Source organism: Oncorhynchus mykiss, unplaced genomic scaffold, assembly GCF_013265735.2.
Source record: "Oncorhynchus mykiss isolate Arlee unplaced genomic scaffold, USDA_OmykA_1.1 un_scaffold_130, whole genome shotgun sequence".
Taxonomy (NCBI): Eukaryota; Metazoa; Chordata; class Actinopteri; order Salmoniformes; family Salmonidae; genus Oncorhynchus; species Oncorhynchus mykiss.
Window position 1 is genome coordinate 103,457 of NW_023493663.1, and position 22,246 is coordinate 125,702.

Genomic DNA, 22,246 nt, shown 5'->3' on the forward strand with positions numbered 1-22,246 from the left:
GACTTGTTTTGATGAACTTTACTGGTACTATTAGGATGTATTCGTCTGCATGTCTTGAACGCCATTGAGCCAGTGGATTACTGAACAGAACAAGCCAACAAAACTGGGATATAGAGAGGGACTTTATTGAACAAAACAACCATTTATTGTGTTCCTGGGACCCATTGGTGTCACGAACCTCGCCGAGGATGGTGCCTCTTCCTGTTCGGGCGGTGCTCGGCGGTCGTCGTCGCCGGCCTATTAGCTGCCATCGATTCCCTTTCCGTTTGTTTTGGGTTATTGGTTAATTGGGTACACCTGTTTTGTATTAGGATTTGTTTGTAGGGTATTTAGGGGCACTAGGCCCGCTGGGTATTTGTGCGGGCTTGTTTTTGTTACTCTGTGTTTTGATGGTGTGATTTTTTCCTGTATTTATTCTCCGGACTGTTTAGTCCTGTTGTTTTTGACTGGCAACTTATTTTACGCCCTGTGTGTTGGCGTGACTGTTTTTGTTGCGCTGGGGAATAAATGTGAAGAGACGACTGAACCCTGCTCTCTGCGCCTGATTCCAACCACCACACCTAGTAGATCGTAACAGAAGCCCGCACCTTCGAAATGGAGTCAGCAGGAGCAGCGACCACTCCTCTCCCCACTATGGAGGAGCGCGTTCATCACCACACAGCTGTCCTCCATCGGATTGGTACCGCGATGGACCAGATGATGGAGAGGATGGAACGATGGGAGAGGAGTGGTCTCCCGACGTCTACCCCAGCTCCCCCACTGCCGACACCACCTACTCCACCTACGTCGTCCTCTGGGTCCGGCGCACTACGTCTCTCCCCCCCGAGGGAGTACGATGGAGCGGCTGCTGGGTGCCGGGGATTTTTGCTCCAGCTGGAGCTCTACCTGGCTACCGAGCGTCCGGCTCCCTCGGGTGAGGAGAGTGTGAGCCTCCTCGTCTCCTGTTTAACGGGCAGGGCCCTGGATTGGGCTAACGCAGTCTGGAACAGTCCAGACTCGGCTCGGGACAACTACCTGGAGTTCACCCGCCGTTTCCGAGCAGTGTTCGATCATCCACCAGAGGGTAAAGCGGCGGGTGAGCGACTGTTCCACCTCAGACAGGAGACGAGGAGCGCGCAGGACTTCGCGTTGGAGTTTAGGACCCTAGCTGCTGGTGCTGGGTGGAATGACAGGGCCCTGATGGACCATTACCGGTGTAGTCTCCGGGAGGACGTCCGCCGGGAGCTGGCTTGCAGGGACACAACTCTCTCCCTGGATGAACTAATAGACATGTCTATTCGATTGGACAACCTGCTAGCTGCCCGCGGGCGTTCAGAAGGGGTCCTGTTAATTCCACCTTCCAGCTCTCCCACTCCCACTCCGATGGAGTTGGGAGGAGCTGCATCTAGGGGGATCAGAGGGGGCTCCTCCTGCTCCTATTGTGGACGGAGAGGACACACTTCGGACCGGTGTTGGAGGAGTCCTTCTGGGAGTCGAGATGGTCGGCAGAACGCTCCTCGGCCACCCCAGGTGAGTAAGCACCAAACTCACCCAGAGCTCCCTGTTGGTCACATGTTTTTGTTAATTTTTTTCCCTGCTTTTTTCCCCTCTCTTCAGCATAAGGCGCTAGTCGATTCAGGCGCAGCTGTGAGTTTTATGGATCGTGGACTCGCCCGTAAATTGGGTATTCCGTTAGTGCAGATAGACCCACCTGTCCCCGTGCACTCCTTAGATAGCCGACCGCTAGGGTCAGGGCTGGTCAGGGAGGCCACGATTCCGCTGGACATGGTAACGCAGGGGAATCATAGGGAGAGGATCAGTTTCTACCTTATTGATTCACCTGGGTTTCCGGTGGTGTTGGGGGTTCCCTGGCTGGCTATTCACAATCCCCTTATTTCCTGGAAACAGGGGGCTCTTAAGGGGTGGTCAGACAAGTGTTCAGAGAGGTGTATAGGAGTTTCCATCGGTGCCACGACGGTGGAGAGTCCAGACCAGGTTTCCACCGTGCGCATTCCCCCAGAATATGCCGATTTGGCTATCGCTTTTAGTAAGAAGAAGGCGACCAAATTACCACCCCATCGACGGTGGGATTGCGTGATAAACCTCCTGGAGAACGCTGCACTTCCCCGGAGTCATGTGTACCCACTGTCACAGGAGGAGACGCTGGCTATGGAAACATATGTCACGGAAGCTCTGAGACAGGGGTACATTCGGCCCTCCATGTCACCCGTCTCCTCGAGTTTTTTTTTTGTGAGGAAAAAGGAGGGAGGTCTGCGTCCGTGCATTGATTATCGAGGTCTCAATTCGATCACAGTGGGTTTTAGTTATCCGCTACCTCTCATCGCTACGGCGGTGGAATCATTCCACGGAGCGCGTTTCTTCACAAAACTGGACCTCAGGAGCGCGTATAATCTGGTGCGTATTCGGGGAGGAGACGAGTGGAAAACAGCGTTTAGTACCACATCAGGCCACTATGAGTACCTCGTCATGCCGTATGGGTTGAAAAATGCTCCAGCCGTCTTTCAATCCTTTGTAGATGAGATTCTCAGGGACTTGCACGGGCAGGGTGTGGTAGTCTATATTGATGACATCTTGATTTATTCTGCCACACGCGCCGCGCATGTTTCCCTGGTGCGCAAGGTGCTTGGGCGACTGCTGGAGCATGACCTATACGTCAAGGCTGAGAAATGTGTGTTCTCCAAACCAGCCGTTTCCTTCTTGGGTTATCGCATTTCCAGCTCGGGGATGATGATGGAGTGTGACCGCGTTAACGCCGTGCGTAATTGGCCGACTCCGACCACGGTAAAGGAGGTGCAGCGGTTTTTAGGGTTTGCCAATTACTACCGGAGGTTTATCCGGGGTTTTGGCCAAGTAGCGGCGCCCATTACCTCACTGCTGAAGGGGGGGCCGGTGCGTTTGCGGTGGTCAGCAGAGGCTGATGGAGCCTTCAACCAGTTGAAGGCACTGTTCACTGGGGCTCCCGTGTTGGCGCATCCGGACCCTTCGTTAGCATTCATAGTGGAGGTGGATGCGTCCGAGGCTGGGGTTGGAGCCGTGCTGTCTCAGCGCTCGGGCACGCCACCGAAGCTCCGTCCCTGCGCTTTCTTTTCTAAGAAGCTGGGTCCGGCAGAGCGGAACTATGATGTGGGGGACCGGGAGTTACTAGCTATGGTAAAGGCCCTGAAGGTGTGGAGACACTGGCTAGAGGGGGCTAAACACCCTTTTCTCATCTGGACTGATCACCGTAATCTGGAGTATATTCGAGCAGCGAGGAGACTGAATCCGCGTCAGGCTAGGTGGGCCATGTTCTTTACACGTTTTAGATTTACGATCTCTTACAGACCAGGTTCCCTCAACACTAAGGCCGACGCGCTGTCCCGTCTCTATGACACCGAGGACCGGTCTATCGAACCCACTCCCATCCTCCCAGCTTCTCGGCTGGTGGCCCCAGTGGTATGGGAGGTGGACGCGGACATCGAGCGGGCGTTGAGGGTTGAACCTGCGCCTGCACAGTGTCCGACTGGTAGAAGTTACGTACCGCTTGGTGTCCGTGATAAGTTGATTCGGTGGGCTCACACACTACCGTCTGCGGGTCATCCGGGGATCGATAGGACAGTGCGGGGTCTTAGAGGGAAATACTGGTGGCCCACCTTAGCTAGGGATGTGAGGCTCTATGTATCTTCCTGTTCGGTATGCGCCCAGAGTAAGGCTCCTAGGCACCTTCCTAGAGGGAAGTTACAGCCCCTCCCGGTTCCACGGCCATGGTCCCATCTCTCGGTAGATTTCCTTACTGATCTTCCCCCATCTCAGGGGAACACTACCGTTTTGGTCGTTGTGGATCGGTTCTCTAAGTCCTGCCGTCTCCTCCCATTGCCTGGTCTCCCTACGGCCCTACAGACTGCAGAGGCTCTTTTTACCCACGTCTTCCGGCACTATGGGGTTCCAGAGGATATCGTCTCCGATCGGGGTCCCCAGTTCACATCTCGGGTTTGGAAGGCATTTATGGAGCGTCTGGGGATCTCGGTCAGCCTTACCTCTGGTTATCACCCCGAAAGTAATGGGCAGGTGGAGAGAGTAAACCAGGAAGTGGGCAGGTTTCTGAGGTCGTATTGCCAGGACCGGCCAGGAGAATGGGCGAGGTACGTCCTGTGGGCAGAGTTAGCCCAGAATTCTCTTCGGCATTCGTCCACGAATATGTCGCCATTCGAATGTGTACTGGGCTACCAGCCGGTCCTGGCTCCATGGCATCAGAGTCAGACCGAGGCTCCTGCGGTGGAGGAGTGGGTACAGCGCTCTAGAGAGACCTGGCGGGCAGTCCAGGATTCTCTCAGGCAGGCCAGTGAACGGCAGAAGAGAGACGCTGACCGCCACCGCAGTGAGGCCCCGGTGTTCGCACCAGGGGACAGGGTCTGGCTCTCGACCCGAAACCTGCCCCTCCGCCTGCCCTGCCGGAAGCTGGGGCCGCAGTGTGTGGGGCCATTTAAAGTCCTGAGGAGGATAAACGAGGTGTGTTATAGATTGCAACTTCCCTCTTATTATCGTATTAACCCCTCGTTTCATGTGTCTCTCCTCAGGCCGGTGGTAGCTGGTCCCCTACAAGACGGTGAGGTACCGGAGGTCCCTCCACCCCCTCTGGACATCGAGGGGTCCCCGGCGTACACAGTACGAGCTATTCTGGACTCGAGACGCCGGGTGAGGGGCCTGCAGTACCTCGTGGACTGGGAGGGGTACGGTCCGGAGGAGAGGTGCTGGGTACCGGGGAGGGACATTTTAGATCCTTCCCTCTTGAGGGATTTCCATCGCCTCCACCCGGATCGCCCTGCGCCTCGTCCTCCGGGTCGTCCTCGAGGCCGGGGTCGGCGCGCTGCAGGGGCCGCGCGTCAGGGGGGGGGGTACTGTCACGAACCTCGCCGAGGATGGTGCCTCTTCCTGTTCGGGCGGTGCTCGGCGGTCGTCGTCGCCGGCCTATTAGCTGCCATCGATTCCCTTTCCGTTTGTTTTGGGTTATTGGTTAATTGGGTACACCTGTTTTGTATTAGGATTTGTTTGTAGGGTATTTAGGGGCACTAGGCCCGCTGGGTATTTGTGCGGGCTTGTTTTTGTTACTCTGTGTTTTGATGGTGTGATTTTTTCCTGTATTTATTCTCCGGACTGTTTAGTCCTGTTGTTTTTGACTGGCAACTTATTTTACGCCCTGTGTGTTGGCGTGACTGTTTTTGTTGCGCTGGGGAATAAATGTGAAGAGACGACTGAACCCTGCTCTCTGCGCCTGATTCCAACCACCACACCTAGTAGATCGTAACAATTGGATTGCCAACAGATGACGATCTTCAAAGGTAAGTAATTTATTTTATTGTTATTTCGGATTTTGAGACACCCGTGCTGCTTTGGAAAATATGACTATGCTGAATGTATGCGGGGCGCTGTCCTCAGACAATCAAATGCTATGCTTTCGCCGTAAAGCCTATTGTAAATCTGACAAAGAGGTTCGATTACCAAGATTCTAAGCTAAAGAATCATGTATGACACATTTTCATGAATGTTTAATATTATGAATTTTGTTTTTTGAATTTCGCGCTCTGCAATTTCACCGGATGTTGTCGAGGTTAGGGTTAGGGTTAGGGTTCTTGTCCAGATGGGATAGGGCAGGCAGTGTGATAAAGATAGCATCGTTTGTGGACCTTTTGGGACAGTATGCAAACTGAAGTGGGTCTAGGGGGGCCGGTAAGGTGGAGGTGATATGATCCTTGATTAGTCTCTCAAAGCACTTCATGATGACAGAAGTCAGTGCTACGGAGCGGTAGTCATTTAGTTCAGTTATTTTTTCCTTCTTGGGTACAGGAACAATGGTGGCCATCTTTGAAACATGTGGGGACAACAGACTGGGATGGGGATTGATTGAATATGTCCTTAAACACACCAGCCAGCTAGTCTGTGCATGCTCTGAGGACGCAGCTAGGGATGCCATCTGGTCCAGCAGCCTTGCGAAGGTTAACACTGCTATTACAAATAATAATAATAATAATAATAATAATTACAATACTACTAGTGCTAATAATAATAATACTAATAATAATAACAGCAATACTACTAATACTAATAATAATAATAATAGTAGCAACAATACTACTAATACTAGTACTACTACTACTACTACTACTACTACTACTACTACTACGACTAATAATAATAATAACAACAATACTACAACTACTAATAATAATAATAATAGCAACCATATTACTACTACTAGTCCTAGTACTACAACTACTACTACTACTACTACTACTAATAATAATAATAATAATAACAACAACAACAATACTACTACTAATAATAATAATAGGAATAACAACAATACTACTACTACTAGTACTGGTACTACTAATAATAATAGGAATAACAACAATACTACTACTACTAGTACTGGTACTACTAATAATAATAGGAATAACAACAATACTACTACTACTAGTACTAGTACTGCTACTGCTACAAATAATAATAATAATCATCATCATAATAACAACAATACTACTACTACTACTACTCCTACTAATAATTATTATAATAATAATAGCAACAATACTACTACTAGTACTACTACTGCTACTACTACTACTACTAATAATAATAATAATAATAACAATACTACTACTACTACTAATAATAATAATAATACTATAAACTAATAATAATAATAATAATAGCAGCAATACTACTACTACTGCTAATACTACTACTAATCATAATAATAATAATAATAACAATAATAACAACAATACTACTACTAGTAGTAGTACTACTACTACTACTACTAGTATTAATTATTATTATTATTATTATAACTACTAGTACTACTACTACTACTAATAATAATAATAAAAACAATACTACTTCTACAAGTACTACTACTACTACTAGTAATAATAATAATAACAATAATAATAATAATAATAACAACAACAACAATTCTGCTACTACTAGTACTGCTACTACTACTACTAAAAATAATAATAATAATAACAATACTACTACTACTACTACTAATAATAATAATAATAATAATAATAATAATAATATAACAACAACAATGCTACTACTACTCCCACTCTTACTACTACTAATACTACTACTACTAATACTACTACTACTAATACTAATACTAATACTACTACTACTACTACTACTACTACTACTACTACTACTACTACTAGTACAACTACTACTACTACTAGTACTACTAATAATAATACTAATAACACTAATAATAATAATGCTATTACTCTGCTGGAAGGCTGATAGTTCCTGGTTGGTCAGGCGTAGTTTTTTCTGTTCATCCTCCAGGGTGCGCTGTTTCCCAATGAGGTCAACTCTCTGGACATCTTTAGCTTTGGCCTGCTGCTGTAGCTTGATGACTTCATTCATCAGGAACTGGGTTAACCCTTCATGACCCTCCTCCACTACAAACAACACACACACATGCAGTGAGACAACCGTCAAAACTCTCCACAACTCCACATGGTCTGTTTTCCTGTTTACACAGATGATGGTTATAGTAACAGAAGGGTTATAGTAACAGAATGGTTATAGTAACAGAATGGTTATAGTAACAGATGGTGGTTATAGTAACAGATGGTGGTTATAGTAACAGATGATGGTTATAGTAAAATAATGGTTATATTAACAGAATGGTTAGAGTAACAGAATGGTTATAGTAACATAAGGGTTATAGTAACAGAGTGGTTATAGTAACCGAATGGTTATAGTAATAGAATGGTTATAGTAACAGAATGGTTATAGTAACAGATTATGGTTATAGTAACAGATGATGGTTATAGTAACAGATGATGGTTATAGTAACAGATGGTGGTTATAGTAACAGAATGGTTATAGTAACAGATGATGGTTATAGTAACAGAATGGTTATAGTAACAGAATGGTTATAGTAACAGATGATGGTTATAGTAACAGATGATGGTTATAGTAACAGATGATGGTTATAGTAACAGATGGTGGTTATAGTAACAGAATGGTTATAGTAACAGAATGGTTATAGTAACAGATGATGGTTATAGTAACAGAATGGTTATAGTAACAGAATGGTTATAGTAACAGATGATGGTTATAGTAACAGAATGGTTATAGTAACAGAATGGTTATAGTAACAGATGATGGTTATAGTAACAGAATGGTTATAGTAACAGAATGGTTATAGTAATAGAATGGTTATAGTAACAGAATGGTTATCGTAACAGATGATGTTATAGTAACAGATGATTGTTATAGTAACAGATGATTGTTATAGTAACAGATGGTGGTTATAGTAACAGAATGGTTATAGTAACATAGTGGTTATAGTAATAGATGATGGTTATAGTAACAGAATGGTTATAGTAACAGATGATGGTTATAGTAACAGATGATTGTTATAGTAACAGATGGTGGTTATAGTAACAGAATGGTTATAGTAACAGATGATGGTTATAGTATCAGATGAGTGTTATAGTAACAGAATGGTTATAGTAACAGATGATGGTTAATAGTAACAGACGATGGTAATAGTAACAGATGATGGTTATAGTAACAGAATGGTTATAGTAACATAATGGTTATAGTAACAGATGGTTGTTATAGTAACAGAGTGGTTGTAGTAACAGAATGGTTATAGTAGCAGATGATTATTATAGTAACAGATTATGATTATAGTAACAGATGATGATTTAAGTAACAGAATGGTTATAATAACAGATGATGGTTATAGTAACAGAATGGTTATAGTAACAGAATGGTTATAGCAATAGGATGGTTATAGTTACAGATGATGGCTATAGTAACAGAATTGTTATAGTAACAGATGATGGTTATAGTAACAGAATGGTTATAGTAACAGAATTGTTATAGTAACAAAATGGTTATAGTAACAGAATGGTTATAGTAACAGAATGGTTATAGTAACAGAATGGTTATAGTAACAGAATGGTTATAATAACAGATGATGGTTATAGTAATAGATGATAGTTATAGTTACAGAATGGTTAAAGTAACAGATGATGGTTATTGTAACAGAATGGTTATTGTAACAGAATGGTTATAGTAACAGAATGTTGATAGTAACAGATGATGGCTATAGTAACAGATGATTGTTATAGTAACAGATGATTGTTATAGTAACAGATGGTGGTTATAGTAACAGAATGGTTATAGTAACATAGTGGTTATAGTAACAGAGAATGGTTATAGTAACAGAATGGTTATAGTAACAGATGATGGTTATAGTAACAGATGATTGTTATAGTAACAGATGGTGGTTATAGTAACAGAATGGTTATAGTAACAGATGATGGTTATAGTATCAGATGATTGTTATAGTAACAGAATGGTTATAGTAACAGATGATGGTTAATAGTAACAGACGATGGTAATAGTAACAGATGATGGTTATAGTAACAGAATGGTTATAGTAACATAATGGTTATAGTAACAGATGGTTGTTATAGTAACAGAGTGGTTGTAGTAACAGAATGGTTATAGTAGCAGATGATTATTATAGTAACAGATTATGATTATAGTAACAGATGATGATTTAAGTAACAGAATGGTTATAATAACAGATGATGGTTATAGTAACAGAATGGTTATAGTAACAGAATGGTTATAGCAATAGGATGGTTATAGTTACAGATGATGGCTATAGTAACAGAATTGTTATAGTAACAGATGATGGTTATAGTAACAGAATGGTTATAGTAACAGAATTGTTATAGTAACAAAATGGTTATAGTAACAGAATGGTTATAGTAACAGAATGGTTATAGCAACAGAATGGTTATAGTAACAGAATGGTTATAATAACAGATGATGGTTATAGTAATAGATGATAGTTATAGTTACAGAATGGTTAAAGTAACAGATGATGGTTATTGTAACAGAATGGTAAATTGTAACAGAATGGTTATAGTAACAGAATGTTGATAGTAACAGATGATGGCTATAGTAACAGATGATGGTTATAGTAACATATTATGGTTATAGTAACATAATGGTTATAGTAACAGACTGGTTATAGTAACAGAATGGTTATAGTAACAGAATGGTTATAGTAACAGATGATGGTTATAGTAACAGAATGGTTATAGTAATAGAATGGTTAGAGTAACAGAATGGTTATAGTAACAGATGATGGTTATAGTTACAGAATGGTTATATTAACATAATGGTTATATTAACAGAATGGCTATAGTAACAGATGGTGGTTATAGTAACAGAATGGTTATAGTAACAGAATGGTTATAGTAACAGATGATGGTTATCGTTACAAAATGGTTATATTAACAGAATGGTTATTTTAACAGAATGGTTATAGTAACAGAATGGTTATAATAACAGATTATGGTTATATTAACAGATGATGGTTATAGTAACAGATGATGGTTATAGTAACATATGATGGTTATAGTAACAGATGATGGTTATAGTAACATAGTGGTTATAGTAACAGATTATGGTTATAGTAACAGAATGGTTATAGTAACAGAATGGTTATAGTAACAGATGATGGCTATAGTAACAGAATGGTTATAGTAACAGATGATGGTTATAGTAACAGATGATTGTTATAGTAACAGATGGTGGTTATAGTAACAGAACGGTTATAGTAACAGAATGGTTATAGTAACAGATGATGGTTATAGTAACATATGATTGTTATAGTAACAGAATGGTTATAGTAACAGAATGGTTATAGTAACAGATGATTGTTATAGTAACAGATGATGGTTATAGTAACAGAATGGTTATAGTAACAGAATGGTTATAGTAACAGATGATGGTTATAGTAACAGATGATGGTTATAGTAACATAATGTTATAGTAACAGAATGGTTATAGTAACATAATGGTTATAGTAACAGATGATTGTTATATGAACAGATGATGGTTATAGTAACATAATGGTTATAGTAACAGAATGGTTATCGTAACAGATGATGGTTATAGTAACAGATGATGGTTATAGTAACATAATGGTTATAGTAACAGAATGGTTATAGTAACAGAATGGTTCTAGTAACAGATTATGCTTATAGTAACAGATGATTGTTATAGTAACAGAATGGTTATAGTAACAGATGATGGTTATAGTAACAGATGATGGTTATAGTAACAGAATGGTTATAGTAACAGATGATTGTTATAGTAACAGATGGTGGTTATAGTAACAGAATGGTTATAGTAATAGAATGGTTATAGTAACAGAATGGTTATAGTAACAGATTATGGTTATAGTAACAGATGATTGTTATAGTAACAGAATGGTTATAGTAACAGATGATGGTTATAGTAACAGAATGGTTATAGTAATAGAATGGTTATAGTAACCGAATGGTTATAGTAACAGATGATGGTTATAGTAACAGATGATTGTTATAGTAACAGATGGTTGTTATAGTAACAGAACGGTTATATTAACATATGGTGGTTATAGTAACATAACGGTTATAGTAACAGATTGTGGTTATAGTAACAGAATGGTTATAGTAACATACAATGGTTATATTAACAGATGATGGTTATAGTAACAGATGATGGTTATAGTAACAGAATGGTTATAGTAACAGAATGGTTATAGTAACAGATGATGGTTATAGTAATAGAATTGTTATAGTAACAGGTGATGGTTATAGTAACAGAATGGTTATAGTAACAGATGATGGTTATAGTAACAGAATGGTTATAGTAACAGATGATGGTTATTGTAACAGAATGGTGGTTATAGTAACAGAATGGTTATAGTAACAGATGGTGGTTATAGTAACAGATGATGGTTATAGTAACAGATGATGGTTATAGTAACAGAATGGTTATATTAACAGATGATGGTTATAGTAACAGAATGGTTATAGTAACAGAATGGTTATAGTAACAGATGATGGTTATAGTAATAGAATTGTTATAGTAACAGATGATGGTTATAGTAACAGAATGGTTATAGTAACAGATGATGGTTATTGTAACAGAATGGTTATAGTAACAGATGATGGTTATTGTAACAGAATGGTTATAGTAACAGAATGGTTATAGTAACAGATGATGGTTATTGTAACAGAATGGTTATAGTAACAGATGATGGTTATTGTAACAGAATGATTATAGTAACAGATGATGGTTATTGTAACAGAATGGTGGTTATAGTAACAGAATGGTTATAGTAACAGATGGTGGTTATAGTAACAGATGATGGTTATAGTAACAGATGATGGTTATAGTAACAGATGATGGTTATTGTAACAGAATGGTTATAGTAATAGAATTGTTATAGTAACAGATGATGGTCATAGTAACAGAATGGTTATAGTAACAGATGATGGTTATTGTAACAGAATGGTTATAGTAACAGATTATGGTTATTGTAACAGAATGGTTATAGTAACATAGTGGTTATAGTAACAGATGATGGTTATTGTAACATAATGGTTATAGTAACAGATGATGGTTATTGTAACAGAATGGTTATAGTAACAGATGATGGTTATTGTAACAGAATGGTGGTTATAGTAACAGAATGGTTATAGTAACAGATGGTGGTTATAGTAACAGATGATGATTATAGTAACAGAATGGTTATAGTAACAGATGATGGTTATAGTAACAGAATGGTTATATTAACAGATGATGGTTATTGTAACAGAATGGTTATAGTAATAGAATGGTTATAGTAACAGATGATGGTCATAGTAACAGATGATGGTTATTGTAACAGAATGGTTATATTAACAGATGGTGGTTATAGTAACAGATGATGGTTATTGTAACAGAATGGTTATAGTAACAGATGATGGTTATAGTAACATAATGGTTATAGTAACAGAATGGTTATAGTAACAGATGATGGTTATAGTAATAGAATTGTTATAGTAACAGATGATGGTTATAGTAACAGAATGGTTATAGTAACAGATGATGGTTATAGTAACAGAATGGTTATAGTAACATAGTGGTTATAGTAACAGATGATGGTTATAGTAATAGAATGGTTATAGTAACATAGTGGTTATAGTAACAGATGATGGTTATAGTAATTGAATGGTTATAGTAACAGATGATGGTTATAGTAACAGATGATGGTTATAGTAACAGAATGGTTATAGTAACAGATGATGGTTATAGTAATAGATGATGGTTATAGTAACAGAATGGCTATAGTAACATAGTGGTTATAGTAACAGATGATGGTTATAGTAACAGATGATGGTTATAGTAACAGAATGGTTATAGTAACAGATGATGGTTATAGTAATAGATGATGGTTATAGTAACAGAATGGCTATAGTAACATAGTGGTTATAGTAACAGATGATGGTTATAGTAACAGATGATGGTTATAGTAACAGATGATGGTTATAGTAACAGAATGGTTATAGTAACAGATGATGGTTATAGTAATAGATGATGGTTATAGTAACAGAATGGCTATAGTAACATAGTGGTTATAGTAACAGATGATGGTTATAGTAACAGATGATGGTTATAGTAACATAGTGGTTATAGTAACAGATGATGGTTATAGTAACAGAATGGTTATATTAACATAGTGGTTATAGTAACAGATGATGGTTATAGTAACAGATGATGGTTATAGTAACAGATGATGGTTATAGTAACATAGTGGTTATAGTAACATAGTGGTTATAGTAACAGAATGGTTATAGTAACATAGTGGCTATAGTAACAGATGGTGGTTATAGTGACAGATGATGGTTATAGTAACAGAATGGTTATAGTAACAGAATGGTTATAGTAACAGATGATGGTTATAGTAACAGATGATGGTTATAGTAATTGAATGGTTATAGTAACAGATGATGGTTATAGTAATTGAATGGATATAGTAACAGATGATGGTTATAGTAATAGATGATGGTTATAGTAACAGATGATGGTTATAGTAATTGAATGGTTATAGTAACAGATGATGGTTATAGTAATTGAATGGATATAGTAACAGATGATGGTTATAGTAATAGATGATGGTTATAGTAACAGAATGGCTATAGTAACATAGTGGTTATAGTAACAGATGATGGTTATAGTAACAGAATGGTTATAGTAACATAGTGGTTATAGTAACAGATGATGGTTATAGTAATAGATGATGGTTATAGTAACAGAATGGCTATAGTAACATAGTGGTTATAGTAACAGATGATGGTTATAGTAACAGAATGGTTATAATAACAGATGATGGTTATAGTAACAGAATGGTTATAGTAACAGAATGGTTATAGCAATAGGATGGTTATAGTTACAGATGATGGCTATAGTAACAGAATTGTTATAGTAACAGATGATGGTTATAGTAACAGAATGGTTATAGTAACAGAATTGTTATAGTAACAAAATGGTTATAGTAACAGAATGGTTATAGTAACAGAATGGTTATAGCAACAGAATGGTTATAGTAACAGAATGGTTATAATAACAGATGATGGTTATAGTAATAGATGATAGTTATAGTTACAGAATGGTTAAAGTAACAGATGATGGTTATTGTAACAGAATGGTAAATTGTAACAGAATGGTTATAGTAACAGAATGTTGATAGTAACAGATGATGGCTATAGTAACAGATGATGGTTATAGTAACATATTATGGTTATAGTAACATAATGGTTATAGTAACAGACTGGTTATAGTAACAGAATGGTTATAGTAACAGAATGGTTATAGTAACAGATGATGGTTATAGTAACAGAATGGTTATAGTAATAGAATGGTTAGAGTAACAGAATGGTTATAGTAACAGATGATGGTTATAGTTACAGAATGGTTATATTAACATAATGGTTATATTAACAGAATGGCTATAGTAACAGATGGTGGTTATAGTAACAGAATGGTTATAGTAACAGAATGGTTATAGTAACAGATGATGGTTATCGTTACAAAATGGTTATATTAACAGAATGGTTATTTTAACAGAATGGTTATAGTAACAGAATGGTTATAATAACAGATTATGGTTATATTAACAGATGATGGTTATAGTAACAGATGATGGTTATAGTAACATATGATGGTTATAGTAACAGATGATGGTTATAGTAACATAGTGGTTATAGTAACAGATTATGGTTATAGTAACAGAATGGTTATAGTAACAGAATGGTTATAGTAACAGATGATGGCTATAGTAACAGAATGGTTATAGTAACAGATGATGGTTATAGTAACAGATGATTGTTATAGTAACAGATGGTGGTTATAGTAACAGAACGGTTATAGTAACAGAATGGTTATAGTAACAGATGATGGTTATAGTAACATATGATTGTTATAGTAACAGAATGGTTATAGTAACAGAATGGTTATAGTAACAGATGATTGTTATAGTAACAGATGATGGTTATAGTAACAGAATGGTTATAGTAACAGAATGGTTATAGTAACAGATGATGGTTATAGTAACAGATGATGGTTATAGTAACATAATGTTATAGTAACAGAATGGTTATAGTAACATAATGGTTATAGTAACAGATGATTGTTATATGAACAGATGATGGTTATAGTAACATAATGGTTATAGTAACAGAATGGTTATCGTAACAGATGATGGTTATAGTAACAGATGATGGTTATAGTAACATAATGGTTATAGTAACAGAATGGTTATAGTAACAGAATGGTTCTAGTAACAGATTATGCTTATAGTAACAGATGATTGTTATAGTAACAGAATGGTTATAGTAACAGATGATGGTTATAGTAACAGATGATGGTTATAGTAACAGAATGGTTATAGTAACAGATGATTGTTATAGTAACAGATGGTGGTTATAGTAACAGAATGGTTATAGTAATAGAATGGTTATAGTAACAGAATGGTTATAGTAACAGATTATGGTTATAGTAACAGATGATTGTTATAGTAACAGAATGGTTATAGTAACAGATGATGGTTATAGTAACAGAATGGTTATAGTAATAGAATGGTTATAGTAACCGAATGGTTATAGTAACAGATGATGGTTATAGTAACAGATGATTGTTATAGTAACAGATGGTTGTTATAGTAACAGAACGGTTATATTAACATATGGTGGTTATAGTAACATAACGGTTATAGTAACAGATTGTGGTTATAGTAACAGAATGGTTATAGTAACATACAATGGTTATATTAACAGATGATGGTTATAGTAACAGATGATGGTTATAGTAACAGAATGGTTATAGTAACAGAATGGTTATAGTAACAGATGATGGTTATAGTAATAGAATTGTTATAGTAACAGGTGATGGTTATAGTAACAGAATGGTTATAGTAACAGATGATGGTTATAGTAACAGAATGGTTATAGTAACAGATGATGGTTATTGTAACAGAATGGTGGTTATAGTAACAGAATGGTTATAGTAACAGATGGTGGTTATAGTAACAGATGATGGTTATAGTAACAGATGATGGTTATAGTAACAGAATGGTTATATTAACAGATGATGGTTATAGTAACAGAATGGTTATAGTAACAGAATGGTTATAGTAACAGATGATGGTTATAGTAATAGAATTGTTATAGTAACAGATGATGGTTATAGTAACAGAATGGTTATAGTAACAGATGATGGTTATTGTAACAGAATGGTTATAGTAACAGATGATGGTTATTGTAACAGAATGGTTATAGTAACAGAATGGTTATAGTAACAGATGATGGTTATTGTAACAGAATGGTTATAGTAACAGATGATGGTTATTGTAACAGAATGATTATAGTAACAGATGATGGTTATTGTAACAGAATGGTGGTTATAGTAACAGAATGGTTATAGTAACAGATGGTGGTTATAGTAACAGATGATGGTTATAGTAACAGATGATGGTTATAGTAACAGATGATGGTTATTGTAACAGAATGGTTATAGTAATAGAATTGTTATAGTAACAGATGATGGTCATAGTAACAGAATGGTTATAGTAACAGATGATGGTTATTGTAACAGAATGGTTATAGTAACAGATTATGGTTATTGTAACAGAATGGTTATAGTAACATAGTGGTTATAGTAACAGATGATGGTTATTGTAACATAATGGTTATAGTAACAGATGATGGTTATTGTAACAGAATGGTTATAGTAACAGATGATGGTTATTGTAACAGAATGGTGGTTATAGTAACAGAATGGTTATAGTAACAGATGGTGGTTATAGTAACAGATGATGATTATAGTAACAGAATGGTTATAGTAACATATGATGGTTATAGTAACAGAATGGTTATATTAACAGATGATGGTTATTGTAACAGAATGGTTATAGTAATAGAATGGTTATAGTAACAGATGATGGTCATAGTAACAGATGATGGTTATTGTAACAGAATGGTTATATTAACAGATGGTGGTTATAGTAACAGATGATGGTTATTGTAACAGAATGGTTATAGTAACAGATGATGGTTATAGTAACATAATGGTTATAGTAACAGAATGGTTATAGTAACAGATGATGGTTATAGTAATAGAATTGTTATAGTAACAGATGATGGTTATAGTAACAGAATGGTTATAGTAACAGATGATGGTTATAGTAACAGAATGGTTATAGTAACATAGTGGTTATAGTAACAGATGATGGTTATAGTAATAGAATGGTTATAGTAACATAGTGGTTATAGTAACAGATGATGGTTATAGTAATTGAATGGTTATAGTAACAGATGATGGTTATAGTAACAGATGATGGTTATAGTAACAGAATGGTTATAGTAACAGATGATGGTTATAGTAATAGATGATGGTTATAGTAACAGAATGGCTATAGTAACATAGTGGTTATAGTAACAGATGATGGTTATAGTAACAGATGATGGTTATAGTAACAGAATGGTTATAGTAACAGATGATGGTTATAGTAATAGATGATGGTTATAGTAACAGAATGGCTATAGTAACATAGTGGTTATAGTAACAGATGATGGTTATAGTAACAGATGATGGTTATAGTAACAGATGATGGTTATAGTAACAGAATGGTTATAGTAACAGATGATGGTTATAGTAATAGATGATGGTTATAGTAACAGAATGGCTATAGTAACATAGTGGTTATAGTAACAGATGATGGTTATAGTAACAGATGATGGTTATAGTAACATAGTGGTTATAGTAACAGATGATGGTTATAGTAACAGAATGGTTATATTAACATAGTGGTTATAGTAACAGATGATGGTTATAGTAACAGATGATGGTTATAGTAACAGATGATGGTTATAGTAACATAGTGGTTATAGTAACATAGTGGTTATAGTAACAGAATGGTTATAGTAACATAGTGGCTATAGTAACAGATGGTGGTTATAGTGACAGATGATGGTTATAGTAACAGAATGGTTATAGTAACAGAATGGTTATAGTAACAGATGATGGTTATAGTAACAGATGATGGTTATAGTAATTGAATGGTTATAGTAACAGATGATGGTTATAGTAATTGAATGGATATAGTAACAGATGATGGTTATAGTAATAGATGATGGTTATAGTAACAGATGATGGTTATAGTAATTGAATGGTTATAGTAACAGATGATGGTTATAGTAATTGAATGGATATAGTAACAGATGATGGTTATAGTAATAGATGATGGTTATAGTAACAGAATGGCTATAGTAACATAGTGGTTATAGTAACAGATGATGGTTATAGTAACAGAATGGTTATAGTAACATAGTGGTTATAGTAACAGATGATGGTTATAGTAATAGATGATGGTTATAGTAACAGAATGGCTATAGTAACATAGTGGTTATAGTAACAGATGATGGTTATAGTAACAGAATGGCTATAGTAACATAGTGGTTATAGTAACAGATGATGGTTATAGTAACAGAATGGTTATAGTGACAGATGATATATATATAAAAGTGCATGTGTCTTTGTGTGCACGTGTGTGCGTGTGTGTCTGTGTGTGCACGTGCGTGAGTGTGTCTGTGTGTGCACGTGCGTGCGTGTCTGTCTGTGTGTGCACGTGCGTGTGTGTGTCTTACCAACGATAGTGGAGAAGCGTCTGGTGGGCTCCTTGCCAGTCACCAGCTTGTAAAGGTCAGGATAATAGAACTCAAGACTCTCCAGAAAAACCACATAACCTCGCTCTCCTTTACCATGAAGAATGTCTAACAGACGACCTATACACACACACACACACACACACACACACACACGCACGCACACACACGCGCGCACACACACACACACACACCCACACACACACACACACATGCACACACACACGCACACACACGCGTACACACACACACGCACACACACACACACCCGCCCGCACACACGTATATACACACAGACAGGCACGCACACACAGATATACACACAGACACGCACGCACACACACACACACACACACACACACACACACACACACACACACACACACACACACACACACACACACACACACACACACACACACACATCCAGGAGAGAAAGTAGATTTAATTTATTGTTATGCCTTTTAATGTGTAATCTGATTGATAACACAGACACACCCTCTTCCTTTATAGACACACCCCCTGCTTTATAGACACACCCCCTGCTCTATAGACACACCCTCCTGCTTATAGCCCCACCTCCTGCTTCATAGACACACCCTCCTCCTTTATAGACACACCCTCCTGCTCTGTAGACACACCCTCCTGCTTTATAGCCCCACCTCTTGCTTTACAAACACACAAACACACCACGTGCCTACCTGCTTACCTGGTACTTCCTGTATATAGCCATGTTATTACCTGGTACTTCCTGTCTATAGCCATGTTATTACCTGGTACTTCCTGTATATAGCCATGTTATTACCTGGTACTTCCTGTCTACAGACATGTTATTACATGGTACTTCCTGTATATAACCATGTTATTACCTGGTACTGTTGGAGCAAACCATTGAGGAAAGCTCAGCATTGCATGTAGATAGGTTTGGCTGCTAGGCTGAAGTAGCAAGGACATGCACATTAAGAAAAGATGATATCCAGGCCATATGACACCCAGACCATACTCTATTTTTGTAGATATACATTAACCAAGACCATACGTGCATTCATGACAGCTGAACGTGCTGTGGTCAGCAGGGTACAGGAAGAAAGATATAGGCAAGATAACTGATGACTAACACGTAAAACATAAGCATGCAGTACATACATTATTTTTAGAACATGGAAAGAGCTCTGCCATCGTTGTAACCAAAAGCAGATACTAAGGGGGAGTAACTTTATTTACATATGTGATGTACACAAATATTATGTATGTATAAAAGCAGAGCCAGTGCTAAGAAGCGGCGGCTGTTCCGCGGACCAGCACGGCTCTTAATAACTTGTATTAAAGTCTACATTGAATTCACAAAGTTCTTCTGAGAGTATTATATTTCTGAAACAATTATCTACGACATACTTGGCGAGCTTTGCCAGGAGAGACGGGGTCCGGACGCTCTTGGCTGGTCGCTCTATAGAAGAGGTCTGAACGGACGAATATTTAGAAAGTAGAATAAAAAGTAGTGAAATAAATATTCGTGGCTACCGCTCTATAAAAGAGGTCTGAACGGACGAATATTTAGAAAGTAGAATAAAAAGTAGTGAAATAAATATTCGTGGCTACCGCTCTATAGAAGAGGTCTGAACGGACGAATATTTAGAAAGTAGAATAAAAAGTAGGTAAATAAATATTCGTGGCTACCGCTCTATAGAAGAGGTCTGAACGGACGAATATTTAGAAAGTAGAATAAAAAGTAGGTAAATAAATATTCGTGGCTACCGCTCTATAGAAGAGGTCTGAACGGACGAATATTTAGAAAGTAGAATAAAAAGTAGGTAAATAAATATTCGTGGCTACCGCTCTATAGAAGAGGTCTGTACGGACGAGTATTTAGAACGCAGGAAAAACGTTGGCCTGATTGTGCGACGTTCAACTGCAAAAACAAATCCTGCGAATAGAACGCTCCGTCTGTCTGAACGGAGGTCTCTAAATGAGCAGGTCACGCCATAAAGTCCACGAATACCGGCCTTTAAGGTGAAAAAAGGGGTCTGCTTAGGTGGCATTCATGGTTACCGCCCCAATAGAATAGAAAGGGGGTCTGCTCGGATGAATAGATAAGAGTGCAGAAAAACGTTGGCCCGATTTGGCAAGGTTAAACTGCAAAACAAATCCTGCAAATAGAACGCTCCGTCTGTCTGAACGGAGGTCTCTAAATGAGCAGGTCACGCCATAATACAGCTCTGAGAAAAATATTTTAAAATAAAAATAATATATATAAATATATATAAAATAAATAAATAAAAACAACAGAGGTCTGCGTTGGATGGGTGAAAAGGGTATGAAGACAGGCTGACCCGATTAGGCAGTAGTATTGTCATACCGTGAGGTAAAACGAAGTGTGTGAATGAACAAATGTGAATAAACGCCTGAGTGGAGGGTTCTTTGTGTTAACAAGCTAGAAGTGTGTGTGTGTGTGTGTGTATGTGTGTGTGTGTCTGTGTGTGTGCCAACTGATCAGGGAAAGGAATGCGCAAGCCCCTCTGTGACAGTTGACTGAGTGTAATTTGAGAAGGAGAGTGCATTTAACTCTTACTGAGAGGAGGGGGATAGAATCAATGGATATTGGAAAAATAAGAATAAGATAGAAACTTCGTAAAGAGATATATATATAGATATATATATATAGAACTTGTAGAACTTGTTAAAAAGTATTAAACAAGGCACATATAGTATAACGGTTTGTGAAGTAGAGAGAAAGAACACACAGGTAAGCACAAATTATACTATATGGTAAAAATTCACCTAGACTGTCTCGAAGAAATAGTGAAAACAAACACATAAAGTAACGAGGTATAGCCTAGGTGTGACATTACAGCACCGTGAAGGACGGTAGAAGGAATCAGCGCTCTGCAGCAGGAGAGCCTGCGGGATAATAACAGCCTGAAGGAAAGGCAAAGGTGTCAGGTTACAGGAGCCAGAAGAGAGTGGGACTGGAGAAAATGATCAAGATAGGATAAATTAGGAATAAGAAACAATAAGAAACAGTAGAATAGAATATAATAAGTAAGAACCAATAAGTAAAAAGTGTAGATATTATAAATAATTAAATTAAAAGGAAAAGTATCAGATAGAATTAAAACACTGAGTAAAGTTAAAAGAAACAGACTAGATAACTGAAAAAATGAATAGAACACCAGTAGAAATCTTAGGGGCAAGGC

At 37.8% G+C, this 22,246-nt stretch overlaps 1 protein-coding gene across 2 annotated transcripts in view; it reads right to left on the reverse strand.

Moving 5' to 3' along the window:
* Positions 1-22,246, reverse strand: part of LOC110518051 (caspase recruitment domain-containing protein 11) — a 118,693-nt gene that overhangs the window by 65,935 nt on the left and 30,512 nt on the right. For both annotated transcript variants that reach the window (XM_036972243.1, XM_036972242.1), the window contains 2 exons: positions 19,035-19,172; positions 7,266-7,442 (listed from right to left, as the gene is read on the reverse strand). In XM_036972243.1, the coding sequence (XP_036828138.1) occupies positions 7,266-7,442; positions 19,035-19,172 (315 nt within the window). The remainder of the gene's footprint in view (positions 1-7,265; positions 7,443-19,034; positions 19,173-22,246) is intronic.